The 19,138-nt window shown below is 52.0% G+C and overlaps 3 protein-coding genes across 8 annotated transcripts; 2 read left to right on the top strand and 1 right to left on the bottom strand.

The window, feature by feature from the left end:
* Positions 1 to 333: 333 nt before the first annotated feature.
* On the bottom strand, positions 334 to 12,433 carry GUK1 (guanylate kinase 1). 3 transcript variants are annotated; one of them, XM_066553877.1, is made up of 8 exons: positions 12,329 to 12,433; positions 7,123 to 7,236; positions 6,364 to 6,405; positions 5,532 to 5,628; positions 3,075 to 3,213; positions 1,729 to 1,813; positions 1,336 to 1,421; positions 334 to 511 (listed from the first exon to the last, which is right to left on the bottom strand). In XM_066553877.1, the coding sequence occupies exons 1-8, from the start codon at positions 12,369 to 12,371 to the stop codon at positions 476 to 478; spliced, it is 642 nt and encodes a 213-aa protein (XP_066409974.1). In that variant the 5' UTR covers positions 12,372 to 12,433; the 3' UTR covers positions 334 to 475. The 3 variants fall into 3 exon arrangements, 2 of the variants coding, with proteins under 2 accessions (XP_066409974.1, XP_066410061.1); XM_066553964.1 differs by lacking the exon at positions 12,329 to 12,433 and adding an exon at positions 10,599 to 10,893; XR_010783970.1 differs by having other exon boundaries at positions 482 to 511; positions 3,038 to 3,213.
* A 41-nt stretch (positions 12,434 to 12,474) lies between these two features.
* MRPL55 (mitochondrial ribosomal protein L55) lies at positions 12,475 to 13,969 on the top strand. 3 transcript variants are annotated; one of them, XM_066553673.1, is made up of 4 exons: positions 12,475 to 12,491; positions 13,068 to 13,152; positions 13,300 to 13,486; positions 13,731 to 13,969. In XM_066553673.1, exons 2-4 carry the CDS (start codon positions 13,130 to 13,132, stop codon positions 13,872 to 13,874), a joined length of 354 nt encoding a protein of 117 aa, XP_066409770.1. In that variant the 5' UTR covers positions 12,475 to 12,491; positions 13,068 to 13,129; the 3' UTR covers positions 13,875 to 13,969. The 3 variants fall into 3 exon arrangements, with proteins under 3 accessions (XP_066409770.1, XP_066409690.1, XP_066409854.1); XM_066553593.1 differs by lacking the exon at positions 12,475 to 12,491 and having other exon boundaries at positions 12,976 to 13,152; XM_066553757.1 differs by lacking the exon at positions 12,475 to 12,491 and having other exon boundaries at positions 12,979 to 13,152; positions 13,303 to 13,486.
* Positions 13,970 to 14,073: 104 nt separating this feature from the next.
* Positions 14,074 to 17,732, top strand: C1H1orf35 (chromosome 1 C1orf35 homolog). 2 transcript variants are annotated; one of them, XM_066550401.1, is made up of 9 exons: positions 14,074 to 14,100; positions 14,936 to 15,072; positions 15,165 to 15,318; positions 15,397 to 15,442; positions 15,529 to 15,611; positions 15,701 to 15,773; positions 16,104 to 16,183; positions 16,445 to 16,603; positions 16,762 to 17,732. In XM_066550401.1, the coding sequence occupies exons 2-9, from the start codon at positions 14,979 to 14,981 to the stop codon at positions 16,982 to 16,984; spliced, it is 912 nt and encodes a 303-aa protein (XP_066406498.1). In that variant the 5' UTR covers positions 14,074 to 14,100; positions 14,936 to 14,978; the 3' UTR covers positions 16,985 to 17,732. The 2 variants fall into 2 exon arrangements, with proteins under 2 accessions (XP_066406498.1, XP_066406490.1); XM_066550393.1 differs by lacking the exon at positions 14,074 to 14,100 and adding an exon at positions 14,177 to 14,301.
* Positions 17,733 to 19,138: the final 1,406 nt, after the last annotated feature.

The following is a 19,138-nucleotide window of genomic DNA, read 5'->3' as shown; positions in this document are numbered from 1 at the left end:
AGCCCTCCCAGCTTATGTTCTGCTGGAGGGACTGAAGGGCTTGGAAGTTTCATGAAAACATCAATGTTAAAGCTAAAGAAAACTTGGGAAATGAAGTGCAAAGCTCTCTAGGTCTCAGAACAGAGAGCTATACAAGCAACAGCCACTGGATGTGGAGGATTCCCCCTAGGAAAAGGGATTTATTGCTGCCTTCAAGCACATCAGCCCAACAGCTTCTCTACAGCCTTCCAGAAGGGCTCAGCCCTTTGGCAGCTCCCAAAGAGCCTGGAGGTACAAACCTGAGAGGGAGCACGTGCTGAGCATGCAGTGAACAGAAGCACAAGCATGACCAGGTTTCCTTTTCTTTCCTTTTAATACAAACATCCTAGGGTGAGTTGGGGGTAGGAGCAGCCTACAGGGAATGTCTTTTGGAATAAAACACTGTGACGTACTTCGGGAATGATGTGCAAAATTGAAAGGGCCAAGCAGGGCCAGCTCAGGACTTCCTGGATTCTTCAGTCTTCTTGATTTCCTGCAAGGAGATCAGGAAAGAGAGTGAGAATTTACCACTCTTTGGGAAACAGCTCTTGGTTTCACAGCTTAGGAGACCAGCAGTGACCAACTGTGCTGGTGTTGTGGGTCCCAGGATGAGGTGAGAGATGAGAATTTGACTCCAAGTTCTCACAAGGCTGATTTATTATTTTATGATATTATATTATATTAAAAGAAATGATATACTAAAACTACACTAAAGAAAGGAGACATCAGAAGGCTAGAAAGGAATGAGAATAAAAACCTGTGACTGACCAGAGAGTCTGACACAGCTGGACTAGGATTGGTCATTAATTAAAAACAATTCACATGAGACCAATCAAAGATGCACCTGCTGGTGAGCAACCTCCAGACCACACTCCAAACAATCAGATAATTATTGTTTACATTTCTTTTCTGAGGCTTCTCAGAAGAAAAATCCTGGCAAAGGGATTTTTCAGAAAATATCACAGTGACAACCAAAAACTCAGACCAGTTCCATGACATCCCAGGACCAAGCCCTGAGTTCACCTTTAGGGACAGGGCAAGGTTTGACTTGGAAGCTCCAGAAACAGGAATCCCCTTCTCTGCTACCCAGGGATGAATGTTTATTTTGCCCCAACTCAAAAGGATTGTGAAAAAAAGGATTGTGTTGGATTCATCTCCCACTCTCTGATCCACCATCACTTGTACTCAGTCTGTCCCTCAGCAGCTCAAAGCAGAGCAAGTGTGAGATGAGGTGATATTTCTGTGGCTGCCTGAGAACAGACCCTCACCTGCCTGGCCCAGGAATGAGGTGGAGAAAATCCCCAAGGACTCACTCACCTCCAGCAGCACCTCCTTCAATTCAGAATAGGCCTTTTCTAAATCATCATTAATGATGACCAGGTCAAACAGCCCAGGCTCTTTACCTGGGGAAGGAGATGAGGACAGAGTTAGAGGACAATTTTTCTCCCCTGTGTCAGCTCTCGTGCACAAAGCCCCATGGCATTTTAATAAGATATTTCAGTATTATTATTAGATCAGCTGCTGCTAATGAACTGCTCTGCCAAGCACCCCCGAGGAACTGCAGTGGGAAGTGCAGCAGTGATCCAACTCAGCTCATGGCAAGCCCTGCCAGCGCTGCTGGAGAGCACAAATCAGCTGTTGCCACCAAAACCAGCTCCCAAATCAGCCAGGCACCCCCCTCTCCCTGCACACAGCCCTCCAGGGACTCACTGAGCTCCAGGTCCACGCGGGCTGCAGTCAAACGCTTCTGTAAACTCTCCTCTGTCTCCGTCTTCCGCTCCCGGAGTCGTTTCTCCTAAACCCAGGGACAGAGACACGAAGGGAATGAGAGCTCTGAAAGCTGCAGGCACAAACCACCCCCACCCTCAGGCAGGTGCTGTCTGTGACCATGGGCACGTGAGAACACCCTGCAAAGGGTGAGGGGCCTCACTTACAGCCCAGTGCAAAGCAGTGGCCAAACTGGGCTTGAGATCTCCTACCCACAATTCAGGGTCCCAGGTTTCTTTTACCTCCCTCTCATTTATTTATTTTTCCAGGTACTGCTGGAAATGAGATCTCTCTGCTGGGCTCTGGCATCTGGTGCTGCTGGCTTCCTCCTCCACAAACTCAACGAGAAACAGAGCCTGCCTGATGTACTGAGAGCAAGAGGGGAGAGTCAGGAGTTGTCCTCATGTGTCCTCATCCCTCTCTGAACCATGCTCGTCAGTGATTGCACTGCTGCAAGAGTCCCTCTGCAATCACTTACACAGGGTAAGACCAGAGGAGCACAGAATTTAGGGTGCTGCACAGAATTTAGGGTGCTGCACAGAATTTAGGGTGCTGCACAGAACCAGCCTCCCTGGGTTTAATATTAACTGTGAAGGGAAATCTCAGCACAGCATGAAGCACAATTAATGCATTTAAAGACTGGCCATGCTGCAATGGAGTTCATAACCAAGGTGTGGAAAACATTGAGGAAGGACTCAAAAAACAATACACAGGAAGATTTATCCCTGAGAGCCAGAGGCTGGGGAGCTGGGCTGGATGGAGATATGTTATAGGAGCCTCCTCGAGCCAGGTCTCATAAGCTCTTGGAGGTCTATAACACACCCAAGATAGTTCAGCTACCCTTGGAGGCATAAAAATCAGCAGGATGGCTTCTGTTGTAGTGTTGGAAACAAAAAGGTTCAATAAACAGCAAGATAAGAGCCAAGTGCCAGAGGTTCTTGGCCTTGGTACAACACCTCACAAAAGCCATTACTTTCTTTGTTCTCTTCTTTTTCTAGTAAATTGCCCAAGCAGGACTTTTTGGCTCCTCTCCAATTAGCTATCCTTAAGTTTGAGGTGAAGTCCCCTAAGCCTATGAGATGTCTTTTTACCTAACTGAGAAAAGAAACTCCTGGGTTTCTTTCCTTTTGGAGGGGACAAAGGACACTTTTGTCCCTCTGTGGCACACTCCTAGAGGGACATGCTTGGGGATGTGCTCCCCACCTGGAGCAGGGCCCTGCAGAGGGAAGGGGGAGCCGTGGCTGCTGATTACCTCTAAGCGCTAACGGCAAAGCAAGGCGGGCGCTCACCAGGATCTCAATGGAGGGCGGCTGCACCGAGATGTAGATGGGGTCCAGCTCCGTCCTCTTGATGTTCTTCACGCCCTGGATGTCGATGTCCAGCACACAGATCTGGTTCTGGGCCTGCACGGCCTGCACAGCTCCTTTACTGGGGACACAGCACACAGGGAAGGGGTCAGAGAGCCCAGGGGTCCCAGGACGAGGGAAGAGATGAGAATTCGAGTCCATGTTTCAGAAGGCTGATTTATTATTTTGTGATATCTATTATACTAAAACTATACTAAAAAAGAATAGAAGAAAGGATTTCATCAGAAGGCTGGCAAGGACTAGAAATGGAATCTTGTGACTGATCAGAGAGTCTGAGACAGCTGGACTGTGATTGGCCATTAATTAAAAACAACCACATGAGCCCAATCCCAGATGCACCTGTTGCATTCCACAGCAGCAGATAACCATTGGTTACATTTCATTTCTGAAGCTTCTCAGGAGAAAAATCCTAGCAAAAGTATTTTTCATAAAATATGTCCTTGACACAGGGATGTGGTTATTAATTGTTGTGGGTCCCCAGGAGGAGGGAAGAGATGACAGTTCTGACTCCATGTTTCAGAAGGCTGATATTATATTTTATATTTTATTATATTTTTTTATATTTTAGATCCTATTTTATATTTTTATATTTTATATTATTTTTATATTTTATATTATTTTTATATATTTTTAATTTTTATTTTATTTATTTTATTTTATTTTTTATAATTTATTTTTTATTTATCTATTTTTATTTATCTATTTTTATTTATCTATTTTTTATTTATCTATTTTTTATTTATCTATTTTTTATTTATCTATTTTTTATTTATCTATTTTTTATTTATCTATTTTTTATTTATCTATTTTTTATTTATCTATTTTTTATTTATCTATTTTTTATTTATCTATTTTTTATTTGGCATATATTTTATTATAAAAATATATGTAAAATAAAATATATTATATTATAAGAAAATTATACACTAAAACTACACCAAAGAAAAAGAAAGGAGACATCAGAAGGCTAGACAAGAATGATAATAAAAACCTGTGACAGACTCAGAGAGCCCAGCACAGCTGGACTGGGATTGGTCATTAATTAAAGACAATTCACATGGAACCAATCAAAGATGCACCTGTTGGTGAGCAACCTCCAGACCACAATCCAGATAATTCTTGTTTATATTTCATTTTTACATTTCTCAGGAGAAAAATCCTGGCAAAGGATTTTTCCTAAAATATGACAGTGACACAGGGGGGTTGGGGTGTCCCCTCTAGCAGCAGGGGAACCTCACAGGGCTCCCCAAACTGTGGCAGGAGGGGACAGAGCCTGCTCTGCTCTTGATGAAGAGTTTCTCCAAGTGTCACTGCTCTGGCTGGAGCAGGGAGCTGCTGTCTCCTGCTGGAGGGGCTGGCAAAGCCGTGCTGGAAGCTGTGGGGATGGATCATGTGTGATTATCCCACAGGATGGGTGGGATGTCCATCAACTCCTGCCTTGGCAGAGCTTCACCACCTGGAGGGAAGTTCGCTGCTCATGGCAGGAGGTTGGAACTCGATGATCTTAAAGGTCCCTTCCAATCCAAACCATCCTGGGATTCTTTGACAAACATGGAAACAACCTTCATTAAAGAGCAAAACCACTGAGAACTGCCCTTCTGCAGAGATCCACTGACTCTGCTCAAGGATGCTGGATGGACATGGATGCTCCATCTGTGTCACAGACACATTTTATGAAAAATCCCCTCCTTAGGATTTTTTCTTCTGAGAGGCCTCAGGAACAAAATGTAACCAATGGTTATCTGCTGCTGTGGAATGCAACAGGGGCATCTGGGATTGGGCTCGTGTGGTTGTTTTTAATTAATGGCCAATCACAGCCCAGCTGGTTTGGACTCTGTCCAAGACAGAAGCTTTTGTTATCATTCCTTCTTTTTCTATTCTTAGCTAGGGTTTCATCAGAAGGCTTTCTTCTATTCTTTTGCTATAGTTTTAATATAATATACATCATAAAATAATAAATCAGCCTTCTGAAACATGGAGTCAGATCCTCATCTCTTCCCTCATCCTTGGACCCCTGTGAACACCCTCACACATCTGGGTCACAAGATGCATTTAATTCTCCACTCAGTTTTTCAAGTGGTGGCTTTTATATGCTGTAAAGACAATTTCTCTTCCCCAACATGGGGAATTGCCTCAAGCTTTTTAATCATTTATTATAATTCACTGATGACTTAAGGAGCAGAAAGGATTGGTGAGAACTTCAATTCTGCTAAGCTTGAGGGACTCTCCATTTACCCCACATCTGAGCAAGAACATCCTCAGGGGCTTGGAGAGATTCTGTATTTATTTTCTAACATCCCAGAATAGTTTGGATTGGGAAGGATCTCCAGGACCCTGTAACTGCAGCCCCTGTGGCACAGGCAGGGACACCTGACCTACCTTGTCCCGTACATGTTCCCAGAGAACTCCGCGTGCTCGATAAATTCACCAGCATCAATTTCCCTCTGCATTTCCTCCCTGGTCACAAAGTGATAATCTGGAGAGGGGCAAATGGGAAAAATGGAGAGACATTAACATTCTGAAGGTAAAGTTCATGGTCAAAATGACACCCATGGGTTTTTGGGGGAGAAGACACTCAAAATCTGTTTTAAATAAGGATTCACTTCCTACTTCCACACCAGTTGTCCAAGCATCTGCTCAAAACTTTCTGGAGTTTTCTGTGTGGCCAAAAATGCTGCTCTAGCCCATTTTTCATATCCTTTCCCATTCCTGGTGCAGTGGGAACTTCTCCTCCCTTGCTTCCAGGTGTGGGACACACTACAGCAGTAATGATGAGGCCTTTCATTTAAAGGGTTTCTAATTAAAGACCAGAATGGGATGAGAGAGGGGGAGATAAAAGGGAACATCAAAACCAAACTAACTTAAAAGGAATATTTCTCTATCTTCTGTTGAAATTCCTTCCTTCCTGTCACTTCAGAGGGAAAACTGCCATTGGAAATGAAGAACAAACCTCATTTGGTTGCTTCTTAAATATGCAAATACATGAGAAAACAGCTGGGCACAAACAATTAATACAGCTAAAACCATCTCATTAAGCAGCTGCACTTCCCAAAGCAGTGGCCATTGGAAATATCTCCCCAGAACTACCTGGAACTTTGGAAAAATCAAATCACCCAAGTTCAGAGCACAGCACCTAAAATGAGAGCCCAGCTTTGAAAACCTGAATTATTTAGAGAGTGCAATGAGACAGACCTGACTGCAACAGGCTCACCTTTGCCATTCACTTCTCCAGGTCTTGGCTGCCTTGTGGTATCTGCAGGAAAAAAAAGAAAAGAAAAAAAAGAAAAAACAGCCTTGTAAATTCTGTACATCACCCATGGGTGCTGCAGCATCAAAGAAATGCCAAGGTCTAAGTGGCACATGGATCTCTAGGGAAAAAAATCTCTATAAAGAGGGTTTGGGAGAAAATAAGGTTTAGTTTGGAGTGAGATGAGAGATGCAGTTGAATCAGGAGCATGGGATGACACACACACAAAAATGGATAATTTTAAGTTTTTCTCTCCTCCCATAGCATTAGATTTTTAAACATCCAGTATTTTTTCTTTCATGGTGGAGTGAATCCAGATCTCAAAGCACAGATTTTACTTTTAGTACACAGTGTTGGGACATTAAAACACATTTTGGAAATGGACCTAAAAACATCTTACAAAGCTCCATTGAAAAATCAAGTGGCTTTTGAAGCAGAACTGTGGGGTGATTTTGTGACTTTCACAGTCAAGAATCACTCAGAAGAACCTTGTTTACTCTCTGAGTTGTGTTTAGAGATGTGGAGAGTCACTAAACCTGGAAAGCTGCTACTCCAGACAAAGCTTAGACTCACCATTTAATACCAGGACTAAAAGGTGCCCTGAATTATTTAAACACCCCCAGGATCCCACAGACAGACTGGGACACAGGCAAACCATGCAAAGCCATAATGTGGGGTATAAATAGAGGGAGGCTCTGAGCTGGCCCAGCCCTGGGTACTCACGGGAGACGCTGAAGCCGAAGATGTTCTCATAATCTTTGAGCAGTTTCTTTAACAAAGTGCTTTTCCCTGCACCTGAGGGGCCACTCAGAACCACTGGCCTTGGTCCCTGCATGACTGGGGAGAGACAGAAAAATGGGTCTGGTTAGAAACACCCATGGAAAGGCAGCTGTGGATATCCCAGGAGTGCTCAGCCCCTCAAAACAGCACCAATCTTTTACCCTTGGGTACAAATTTATGCAGGAAAAGCTGAAATTATGCAAAATCACAAGCTTAGAGCTGATAAAAAGCACTGGGAGTGCAGAAACATTTCTCAAGAGACTGAGGTTAAACTCATAGGATGTAACCCAAAGAAGGAGGAAACTGGGATTTAGCTGCCCCTAAACTGGGATGACTGAAGCCACCTGTTTCCCATCACAGCTGGGTCTCACTGGGACCAAAATCCTAAGGAAAACTCTCTCTAAAAGGAACAAAATCCTATTTGTGCCTGGTGGCATTTGGAAACATGGGACAGAGGTACAGTCCCAGTCCCCTCCCTCTCACAGGGAGAAAGGAGAGTTTGCAGATAAAACTTTATATCACCAACCCCCAAACCCTTGCAACAGCATCTGAACTCAGGTGCAATCACTGCCATGAACAGGCTCAGGGGTTCATTCCCACATTTCCTGAAGCCCCAACTCCGTCTGCAGGTGTTTCATGGCAAGAAAGAAACAGATCCCACCAATCAGTTCCTGGTACAGGTGAAAAAAATGCAGCCTGGGGCCACACAGGGGAGAAGGGAGAGGGACAAGGGAGAGGAGAAGGGACAGGGAGAAGGGACAGGGAGAAGGGACAGGGAGAAGGGACAGGGAGAAGGGACAGGGAGAAGGGACAGGGAGAAGGAGTTTTCATGTTCCTGTGTCTCTAGAGAGAAGAAAGGTTAATTACCCACATGTGAAAAAGAAGAAATGCTGTGTGAAGGTGTGGGGGTACCACTGGGGACCCTCATCCCTCAGCAGCTTCCAAAGCAGAAGCGATGGTGAGAGTGGAACAAATCAAACAAGTTCCTCCTATTTAAGTTTCAGCAAGCAATCAAATCGTTTCCTCGGCCTCTCGGGCCGGGTGTGGCCCGGGGAGGCCCCAGCCAAGAAGCAGATAAAGCCTTTCCATTTTCAACGAGCTCACAGCAATGTCACCCTGACCTTACACATCACTTTTCAAACGGCCTTAAGGCAAATGCTGTCTCACCAGAGCGGCCGCGGGCTAATCCCGCCGGGCTGCCTCTCCCTGACCCCGCGTTTCCAGCCCTAAATCCCTCCTCCCTCGGCCAGCACGGAGAATTACACAACTTTTCCTCTCTCTGCTCCCCGAGGATCCTCGTCTGACCGCAGCTCATCCCAGGCGGGGTTTGATGCACGAAGGCTCGGGAGGTGCCGAGAGCGGCAGCGTGGGCGGTGAGAACACCCACGGTCGATAATCATCCAGAAGGAAATTCCTTGATTCCTTCTTTTTTTTTATTTTTAGTGCCCTCCGAGTGCTGCAGCCTCAGAGATGCAAGAGATGAAACCTTGGGGAGGACCAATCCCATCACCACAAAAGCAGAAGGCTGAACAAACTCCAGGAAATCCTTTGGGGGCTTTCCTACCATCATTCCCTTGGTCCTTAAACGTCTGTAATTTCCAAAAAACACAGGTTTTGCCTAAACGGTCAATACCCAAAGAAAGCACCAGGGAAATGCTGCTCAGTGCTTGCAGAGCAGTTACCCAAAGCATTTTCTTCTCTCTGTGCCACAGAATTCATCAGGTGAGCCCTCAGCATTCCTTGGAAAACGCTCCACACAAATCCATCCCTTCAGCCATCCCAAAGTGCTTCACAACACATCTGCCCCAAAAAATGCTGCTCCATCCCACACCAGCTTCCACCAGCACCCCAAAACCCCACAAGGGGCATTGGGGTGTCATGGATGTCCAGCTTCCCTTCCCAGACCCAGTTGTGCCAACAAGACCTGTGCTGGGTGCACAAATCCCAGGGCCAGATCCCCTCATCTCCCTCAAAATTCCACCTGCCCTTAACAAACACCAGCAGAAACATAAAACTGCCCAAATCACTTCCAATCATTCCATTCAAGCCCAGATCAACTGGGAAGGGAGCTGGGAGAGGCTCCAACACATCCTTACCTTTTCCTTGTGCTCCCTTGCAGCCAAGGAAAGCAGAGGGGCAGCAGCACAGGCTCCTGGGGCCAGAGCTGGGCTATTTGTGAGCTCCTAAAGCCTTAATTAACCAGCTGCAATTTGCAGGTGGCCAATGAGAACAACCCTGCTGAGCTTTAATCTCCCCCTGCTTCCTCCTCCATCCACTCCCTGCTCTCCTGGCTGCCAAAGCTGCAGCCAACAGCCCCAAAAGGCTGAGGGGTGGCAGAGCTTGCTGGGCTGGGATGATGGAAAACACCAAAGCTGCTCCTGGCCCTGCAGGCACAAGGATTTTGTCAGTGTAGAATCCTGGAATGGTTTGTGTTGGACCTTCCAGAGCATCTGTTCCACAGCCCTGCCATGGGCAAGGACAATTCCCACTAGGCCAGGCTGCTCCAAGCTCCATCCAACCTGGAACACTTGCAGGAACACTGCTCTTCCTTTGGAGCAGATCCACACAGCTTCACCTCAGCTCCTTCTCCTGCTCACAGATCCAAACCACTCCCCCAGTGGGACCCCCTCCTCCACTTCACTCCCTTTTCCTTCCCCAAAATACTCCTAACTAAAGGAAAAGACAGCTGGGCTGTGATCATGTCTCACTTCTTGCAAAACAGCTAAAAATAAACCTAAAGACTTGCAGGTGTTTCCTCCTGCCTCCCTTGTGAATCCCTGCTCTTGCTGCAGGTCTGCAGAGGAAAACTGAGAGGGAACAAAAGGCATTTCCACTCCCATGGAATCCCATCGTGGCCTGGGCCCTCACAGGAGGAAAGGTGGCAAACTGGGAATTTCACAGAATTCCAGAATGGTGGGGTTGGAAGGGACCTCAAAGCTCACCCAGAGCCACCCCTGCCATGGCAGGGACAGCTCCCACTGTCCCAGGCTGCTCCAAGCCCTGGCCAGCCTGGCCTGGGATGGAGCATCCACAATTCCCAGGGCAATCCCACAATGTCCCTGCTCCCCAAACACCACAGCCCTCAAAACCCACAGGTAAAGCACTAAGAAAGCTCCCAAACCCCAGATCTGGTGGATCTGGGGCTTTTTTCTCTCTCCTGTTTGGTTCCAGGCATGCATTGGTGCATCACATTTCCAAGCTGGCTGCAGCAATGTCACAAAGATGTGTTTATTTTAGGCAGAAGCTCCATTTTTTTATTCCCCCTTTTGTCAGGTTTTGGCATTTTCAGAGCAGCCAATCTGCAAATATCCAGCACAGAGAATTTCCTAAAAATGGGTTGGGATCCAGCCTAATCCACCAAAACCACTGCAGAGTTGATCAGCAAGAGAGCAACCCAACTAATTAACAATATTAATTACCTCCCACACCTGGGCCTGAGGACAAACAGCCACAGAAACCCCTTTGGGCTGCAGAGGTGCTCACAGGAGGATGTCCCCAAGGCAAGGAATGGCTCCTGGTCTGCTTGTGCTGCTAAATTCACCCTGGATTTTCCTCCACAGGTGGCAACATAACCAGGGGAGCAAAGGACAGACATCAAAAGAGTTAAACAAATTAAAAGTGATTAGCAGAGAGGCTTTACAGGGAAGGCAAAGCCACCTTATGAAGAAGGAAAGAAGATTAAAGCACGGTTTCCCTGGAGCCTTGAGAAAGGTCTCCTGGATTAGGAATTATAATCCCACCCCCTATTTTTAGCAGGTTTGTTATAAAGGTGCCACCCCCACCTTAGTAAGATTTGAGACAGGTTCCAAGAAGGGAGAGAGCTCCTGCTGTGACAGGGAATGATCTGCAGGGAGGTTCCAACCTTCCAACTTCACCCATGCTGTGATTCTGTGAGGAGCAGAGCATCCCACAGCAGTACAGAGCTGGAGCTCAGCCACCTTTTTCCTGGAAATAATTACCTCCAAAGCACTAATTAGCCTCTCCACTGGCTGCACCCTGGCTTGCAGGGAGTGGTGATGCTGCAGACAGAACACAAAGCACTTGCCCGAGGTCACTGCAGAAATCAGGGAGCTCCAAGCCCATTATTCCCAGACCATGTCCTCCTGTAAACCAGAGCAGCTGAACCCACCAGGAGGATGAAACCCACCTGGGAAAACCTCTGGAGAGGTGAAGCTCACACAGGTGTGGTTTTACCATCCACTTCCCCACGTGTTTGTTTTAGGATACCTGAGGGATGCTTGTCCCTAAAGCCCTCTAACCTCACCCCACCCCACAGTGCCCACAAACCCCACAAGCACATCCCTGGCTGGTTTATCCAGCCAGGGACACCTCAGAGCCACCCTGGAGCAGCTCAGCCATGGGGACCCGGTGTGGATGTTGGGAAGGGCACAGAGCCAGCCTGGGGACAGCCCCGTGGGGCTGTGACCTGGGCCACCCCCTCAGCCATCCCACATGGATAACACAGGACAGAGCAGGGAGAGCTCAGCCTCCCCAGGGCTGGGAGGGGGGGGGATCAGCACCCCCAGGTCGGTACCTCAGTGTTCTGGCACCCCCATGGGGCACTCAGCAGCCTGGGGCCAGCTGGGTCCCCTCAGCCCAAGGCCTTTGTGAGGGGCTGAGCACCCCAAGGCCAGCCAGGACTCCCCAATGCAGGGCCCTCAAGAGGGGCTGAGCACCCCAAGGCCAGCCAGGACTCCCCAGTGCAGGGCCCTCAAGAGGGGCTGAGCACCCCAAGGCCAGCCAGGACTCCCCAGTGCAGGGCCCTCAAGAGGGGCTGAACACCCCAAGGCCAGCCAGGACTCCCTAATCCAGGGCCCTCAAGAAGGGCTGAGCACCCCAGGACCCCTCAGCAGAGGAACCCCGTGAGGAGCTCGGCACCCCGGAGCAGGTCGGGCCCCCTCAGCCAAGGGTCCTTATGAGGGGCTGAGAACCCCAGAGCCGGCCAGGACTCCTCATGCCAAGCCCCCGTGAGGGGCTGAACGCCCCGAGGCCACTCAGCCCAGGACCCCCGTGCGTGACGGAGCTCCTCGGGCTGGTTAGACCCCCTCTGTGCACGGCCCCTGTGAGGGTCTCGGCACCCCGTGCGTGGCCGTGCCCCTCGGCCCGCGGTCCCCGTGAGGATGCGAGCCCCGGCCCCATCCCCGCTCACCCGCCCGGGCGATCCCCGCCCCGCGCATCCGCCCGAGGATCATGAGGGGATTGGGGGGGGGGGGGGCGCTCCCGGCAGCCCCCGCGCGCGCCCGCCGCCACCGCCGCGCGCCTGACGTCACCGCGGGGGCGGGGCCCGGGGGGCGGGGAGCGCGCGCCGTCACGTGAGTGCTGGGCGGCGGGACGGACCACGCGGCGGAACGGGCGGGGGGGGGGGTGAGCGAGGGGCTGAACCATGATTGGGCGGGGGGAGCAGCACGGGCAGGGCCGTGATGGCGGGGGGAGTTGGGGGAGAACGGAGGGGGCAACATGGGCTGAACCACGGCGGGGCGGAGGGACGGTGGTGGTGTTGGGCCGAACCACGATGCGGTGGCGGGAGCCATAGTGGGGTTGCAGAGAGGCGGGAGGGCTGAACCAAGGTGGGCGTGGGGGGGGGAGGCATAATGGATTGAACCATGATGGGGAGAGGGGGGAGCTATCATGGAAGTGACCTATGGCTGGGCAGGGGGACGTGTTGGGCTAAACCATTGCGGGAATGGGGGTAACCCTAGTGGGGCGGAACCACGGCGAGGGCGGGGGAGACGTGGGGCTGAACCATTGCGGGAATGGGGGGCAGTCATAACATGGCCGGAGCTGTCATGGGGCTGCCCCGTGCTGAAGGGGGGATGTGGAAGCTTCACAGCGATGGGGACACGGCAGTGTCACCCCACAGCCACCCCAGCACCTTTCCTTGTCACCAGGGTGTTCCTAGGCTGTGTCCCCTTCTCCGTGTGCCGGGCCCGTCCCTCACAGCCGGGCTGCGATGGCGGCCAGCCGTGCGCTGAGGTGAGCACGGGGTGCCTGTGGGGCAGCGGCGGCTCTCCTGCCGGGGAGCTCCCGTCACCCTCACGGTGACACCCGGTGTGAGCTCCCGTCACCCTCACGGTGACACCTGGTCCCTCACGGTGATACCGGCTCTCCCCCCTTCCCTAGCAGTGCCCTGCGCCTCCTGGCCCGGTCCCGGCCGCCGCTCTCTGCCTGCACCCGCAGCAATTCCAACCGTGCGGCCATTGGGCACCTGCAGCGGCAGCGCTACGGCCGCCTGTACCCGCTGCTGCTCGTCAGCACCGACGGCTCCACCGTCCGCCTGCGCTACGGAGAGCCCAAGAGGATCCTCATGGTACGGGGACAGTGACAGACTGGGAGCAGGGAGGTCACAAGGGCCTGGGATGTGTCCTGGGGGGCTCATGGTGTGGTTCAGGGGGTTCACACCCTGTCCCGGGGCCTGGGAGCTCACACTGTGTCCCTGGAATCTCACACTATATTCCAGGGATCTCACACCATGTCCTAGGGGTTTCATGGCATGTCGTAGGGGTGTCACACTGTGTCCCCGCGGTATCATCCCGTGTCCCCCGTGTCCCCAGATGCCCCTGGACAGCAACACACTGCCCGAAGCCGAGCGCAAGGCTCGTCTGCGCCGGCAATTCCCCCGCAAACCTAAGGCCAAGGAGGAGGAAACCTTCGAGGGCATCGACCTGGACACCTACAAGAAGTTCTGGAAGAAATGAAGCGCTGAAAGCATAAGTATTTAAATGTATCAATAAATGTATCAATAAATGTATCAATAAATGTATCAATAAATGTATCAATAAGTACAAGTCCAGCCGTGTGTGGGTGTCGGCTCTGCGGGGTTCCCCCCGCGCTGGGCGGCGCGGTGGTACCGCCCGTCCGCTCCCCCCTCCGGCCGTGCCCGCGGTGGTAGCGGCGGGGCGGGCGCGCGCTCGGCGGCCGGAGGTGCGTGAGGGGAGCGGGGGCGGGTTCGGGATTTTGGGGATTTGGGGAATTTGGGGCTCCGGGTGTGACCCCGCGGGTCCGGCACGCCCGATCCTCGCACTCCCCAACCCGGAGGAGCCCGGGCTGCAGGGAACCGCCCCGAGCTGCTTTCACACGCCTCGGGCACGGGCAGACTCTTACCTCGGGCCCGGCAGCGTCCAGGTCCTGCAGCCTCCCCCGGCCTTGAATCCCTTCCCAGACCCCGAAACTCTCCCCCAGCTAATGCCTCACCCCAGGCCATGCAGCTTCTTCTCGGGCTGTACAACCTCCCCGCCGAGCCCGCCCCAGGCCATGATCCCTTCTTCCAGCCCATCGCATCCAGGCTGTGAACCCTCTCCTAGACCCTCCATGAACCCTCTTCCTTGAAGCCCAGAACCCCCATGCGCGCTTTAAACCCTCCATCAACCCTGCAACCTCCTCGCAGACCCAGAGCCTTCCCACTTCTAGTCCTGAACTGTCCCCACCCAGGCTTGTGAGTCCCCCTCGCTCTGCAACCCCATCCCGGAGCCTGAATCCCCCAAGCAGTGACTGCCCCACCGCTGGTCCTAAACCCTGCCTGAGGCTCTGAACTTCCCCCAGACCCCCCTCCTCTCCCGGCTGGGACCCTCCCCAAGCCGTGCACCCCCTCCCACCTCCGGGTTATAAACCCCCCTCTAACACCCCCACAAAGGCCTTTGGTTACTCCACTCACCCCTGGCGAGCCAAATTTGCTTCCCTGCGCCTTCAGGAGCCCCCCCCCCCCCCAGAGTTGCTGGAGGATCTGGAGTGGGTGAACCCAGGGCTGATCTCTTTGCAGGTCTCCAGAACCCCCTGAATCCGCTGCAGGGTGTGGCTCCACCATGTTCGGCTCCTCCCGGGGCGGGGTCCGGGGGGGCCAGGACCAGTTCAGCTGGGAGGATGTCAAGACGGACAAACAGCGTGAGAATTACCTGGGTAAGGGCTGATCCTGCTCCAATCCCACCCTGCCTGTCCCCTGTGTGGTTTTGGGGTGTGATGAATGAGGGGGGAGTCATTGTTCCCCACAGGGAACTCCCTGATGGCGCCGGTGGGGCGGTGGCAGAAGGGCAAGGACCTGACCTGGTATGCCAAGGGCAAGAAAGACACGGGGCCCCCGTTATCCCGGGAGGAAGAGCTGGCTGCAGTCCGCCTGGCCGAGCAGGAGGCCATGATGGCAGCACTGTGAGTCCCCACCCCACAAAAACCCCAAAACCAGCAGCTGCGTGTCCCCACGCACGTCACCTGCTCTTGTTTTTACAGGGGCTACAAGAGCTTGAAGAGGCAGCCCACGGGCCTCAGCAAAGAGGTAACAGGAGCACCACGTGTTCCCCCAGTGTCCCCTGGGCTCTGATTTTGGGGACACACACAGGACACTGTCCCCTCTCCCCACAGGACCTGGCTGAGGTGTGCAAGAGGGACGGCGGTGAGCGGGATGAGAAGGACGTGGATCGGGTGGTGGGTTTGGGCAGCTCCAGGTAAGGACAGGGAAGGATCCCACAGCCATTTCACATCAATTTGTTTGATTTTAGTGTTTTTATGCCTTTTTTCTGTGGTCTCTCTGCAGTGGCAGTGCTGGCAGGGTGATGCTCTCCAAGGAGGACAGGGAGGCTGCCAAGATGGGGCTCTCGGTGTTCACGGTACGGTGCCGGTCACACTGTCCTTGGAAGGTTCAAAAATAGCTGGGAAAAGGCAAAAAGCAGTGCCCTTCACTTGGAATATTTTATCTAAAAACCATCTGGGTATTGTAGCACAGAGACCTGCAGGAATTTCCTGTGTCCTGTTGGCACAGAGGTCATTTGTGGGGCTTTAATTTGGAAGCAGCTGTTAAGGGTATTCTAATTTTTCCCTGAATGTAATTTAAATGTTTTTCTAAGTTTAATTTTTAAAGGGAGAAAACCCTTATGTCTTGTAATTACAAGCAATGGGCTCATGGGTTCACTCTGTATTTTTCCCCTCTCCAACCCTAGCACCAGAAAGTCTCCAGCAGCCCAGAGACATCTGTCTCCAAGAAGAAGCAGGAAAAGGAGGAGAAGGTGGAGGAGAAAGGGTGAGGATTTTTCCCACTTTGGTGGGAAACCACCAGAAATGCCCTGGCTTTTATGGGAAATATTTTACAAAATGTTTCCATGGCTCTGTTTGGCACTGGGCTTGTTTTGCATCTCTGAATCATCCCCAAAAGCCTCTGTGGGCTTCTCTTTGGCAAAGGAGGGATGTGGTGGGATGTGCCTGGAAAAGGGGATGGGGATGAGGTTTTGGAGCCAGAGGGATGCACAGTGCAGGGATTCTCATTGCTTGATCCATCCTGCAGACCTGAGAGCAGTAAAAAATCCAAAAAGGAGAAGAAGAAGGAGAAAAAGAACAAGAAAAAGAAGAAACACAAGAAGGAGAAGAAGAAGGACAAAGAGAAGCATTCCAAGAAAGATGCTGCCCCATCATCCTCCGATTCTTCCCCGGATCGGGATAAGAGGTAGGGGCATCAGCAGTGCAAAACGGGAGGAAGGATTCAGGAGAGCCACGTGGTCGTGGCTGCCATCTCCTCGTTTTCCAAAATCCCCTTTTCACCCCCAGAATCACTTGGTTGCTGTCCCCTCTGTCATTGCTGTCACTTCCCCCCTGTCCCCGCAGGCACCACCGCAGGAAAACACCGCCGCAGCACTCGGAGGCGGCGCGGCACGGCCGGCGGCGGCAGCGCACGGAATCCGACACGGAATCCTCGAGCAGCGGCAGCCGCAGCAGGGACGGCCGCGGCCGCCACCCGTCCCCGCGGAGGAGGGGCAGGAAGAGGAGCAGGTCCCGCTCCGCCCCGGCCCGCGGGCTCCGGCAGCGCCGCGACACCGACTCGGACTGAGAGGGAGCTGGGCTTGCTTCAGGGACAGATATCAGATTGATTTATTTTCTAAGTGATGAAATGAAAAACGCTGCAGCCCCGCGGGTGCCGGGGCAGTGTGTGTGGCAAAGGGCATCGAGGCTGTGGTGCCAGCAGCCCCTTCCCTGCCCGCCCAGGGGCAGCAGCAGCGGCTGTGGGGGCAGCAGGGCGCCCTCCTCATCACCCCTAAACTCCATCCAGGCAGGATTGAGCACGGAGGGTGCTGTGCTGAGGGCTGCTGCTGGGGTGCTGACAATGCTGTGGATACCTCGTGTTTATGGATAGAGACTTTGGAAGAGATTATTATTATTATTATTATTATTATTATTATTATTATTATTTATTTTTGTTGTTATTATGATGGGGTTTTGTCTTCTTTCTCTGCCTGTGCAGTGGCTGAAGAGTTTCTTTAAAGATTCCCTAAGTTCATCAGCTGCATGGATGGGAGTTTAAAGCTCATCTAGCTCCAGTCTAGGGACACCTTCCCCTGGGCCAGGCTGCTCCAAGCCCTGTCCCACCTGGCCCTGGACACCTGAATAATTCCTCAATTTACAGGGAGAAAGTGGATGGGACCAGGTGTCTCCTTCGGCTTTTGCCCTGGCCACATCCCCCCAGCCCAGGGGGCAGCAAATTCCATATCCCAGACTCAGCACGTGATTGTTGATGTTCTTGGCACACTGAAAGAGGGGAATTTCACACCAATAAATAGAAATATTGATCCAAGTGCAAAGGGGGTGTCCCGAGCAGCTCCGCAGCATCGCTGCCAAGCACAAGGGCCTCATTTGTGTAATTAATGATGCAATTGAAGACAGGGAGGGTTTGTGTGTCTTGGTGGACAAAAGCCCAGTGGCACCGTGCTCAGGAGCTCACAAAGCCCTTCTGTCCCAGCAGTGGGAGATGCTGCAGAGCTGTCACAGCCTGTGGTGATCCCACCCCAACACCATTTTTGGGGTTGGCAGCTCCTTGGCACCAGGGCTGCTCCTGAGCCATCCCAGGGATGCCCAGGGCACAGCTGGGGCACCCCGAGCTCCTGCACTCCCTGGCCAGGAGCTCTGGCCCCGCTGGTGCTCACCAGGCTGAGCTCAGGGTCACCTTCATGGGATCTTGGGATCCAAACTGTGCTTGGAGCCTGCAGGGAACATCCCACTGTGGAACAGCACAGCAAGCAGAGCAAAAAACCCGCAAAGCCCAGAGTCCTGCTCTTCCATGGGCTCCCACGTGCCACCTTCACTGCCAGGCTTTGGGCTGGATGGGTGGCAGGGCTGGCAGGGGGATGTGCACCCACAGCCCCTCAGCACAGGGACAGGGTCCTGGTGTGCCCAAGCACTGGTGGCCCAGCTCAGTTCAGCTCTCCTGGGCTTTCTCCTGCTCTGCCCTGCTCCTGTCTCACACTCAAACCAAGATCAGTTTGAGACACGCAGGACTGCAAAGCCTGTGCTGCCCAGAGCAGAGGGCACAGCTCAGATAACATCACCACATTCCCTGTTTTCCACACCAGAGCAGCAGCATCCTAATCCAGCTGGCCCTAAAGTTCAATTCCCTCCCAGAACAGGAATAAAGACCTGTCCTGCTCTATTAGGGATGCAAATATCCTGATTCACAGCTGGAAATTCCAAGGTGGATTCCTGACTTGCGGGAGGTTTGTGATCCCAGTTTGCCCAGTGCTATTTACTCTGTACTCCAGTGCCAGGTTTCCCCCCAGGGAATTTGCTCTCTAACCTGCAGGACAGACCTTTGATCCTGCAGCTTTCCAGTGCTCTGGGGGAGCTGCTGCAGCTGCAGCCAGGAAAGCAGCCAGGAGCTGGCAGGCAGCCTGAGCTGAGCACTGGGGAGAGGAGAAGCTGCAGCTGACAGGGAAGGCAGGAGGATCATCCAGAGGGAACTGCAGAAAGGGAAAATGCAAAACAAAGCACTTAGGAAGGTGGAATTCCTATTTTTCCCCCCACAAAACTGCTAATTCACAGATGCTGTAATTAACTGGGACCAGCAGGAGGAACAACCTGTTGGGGGAACCGATGGGGCTGCTCAAGAAGCTCAAGCTGTGCAGCCCCAGAGGCAACAAAGTGACTCCAGCAAAACCCAACAAACCCCACCCACCATTTCACCTGCAGGGTTCCAACCAGGAATGATTCATTT

Source organism: Molothrus aeneus, chromosome 1, assembly GCF_037042795.1.
Source record: "Molothrus aeneus isolate 106 chromosome 1, BPBGC_Maene_1.0, whole genome shotgun sequence".
Taxonomy (NCBI): domain Eukaryota; kingdom Metazoa; phylum Chordata; class Aves; order Passeriformes; family Icteridae; genus Molothrus; species Molothrus aeneus.
Note: the sequence above shows the minus strand (reverse complement) of the source record. Positions and strands in the feature narration are given on the sequence as shown.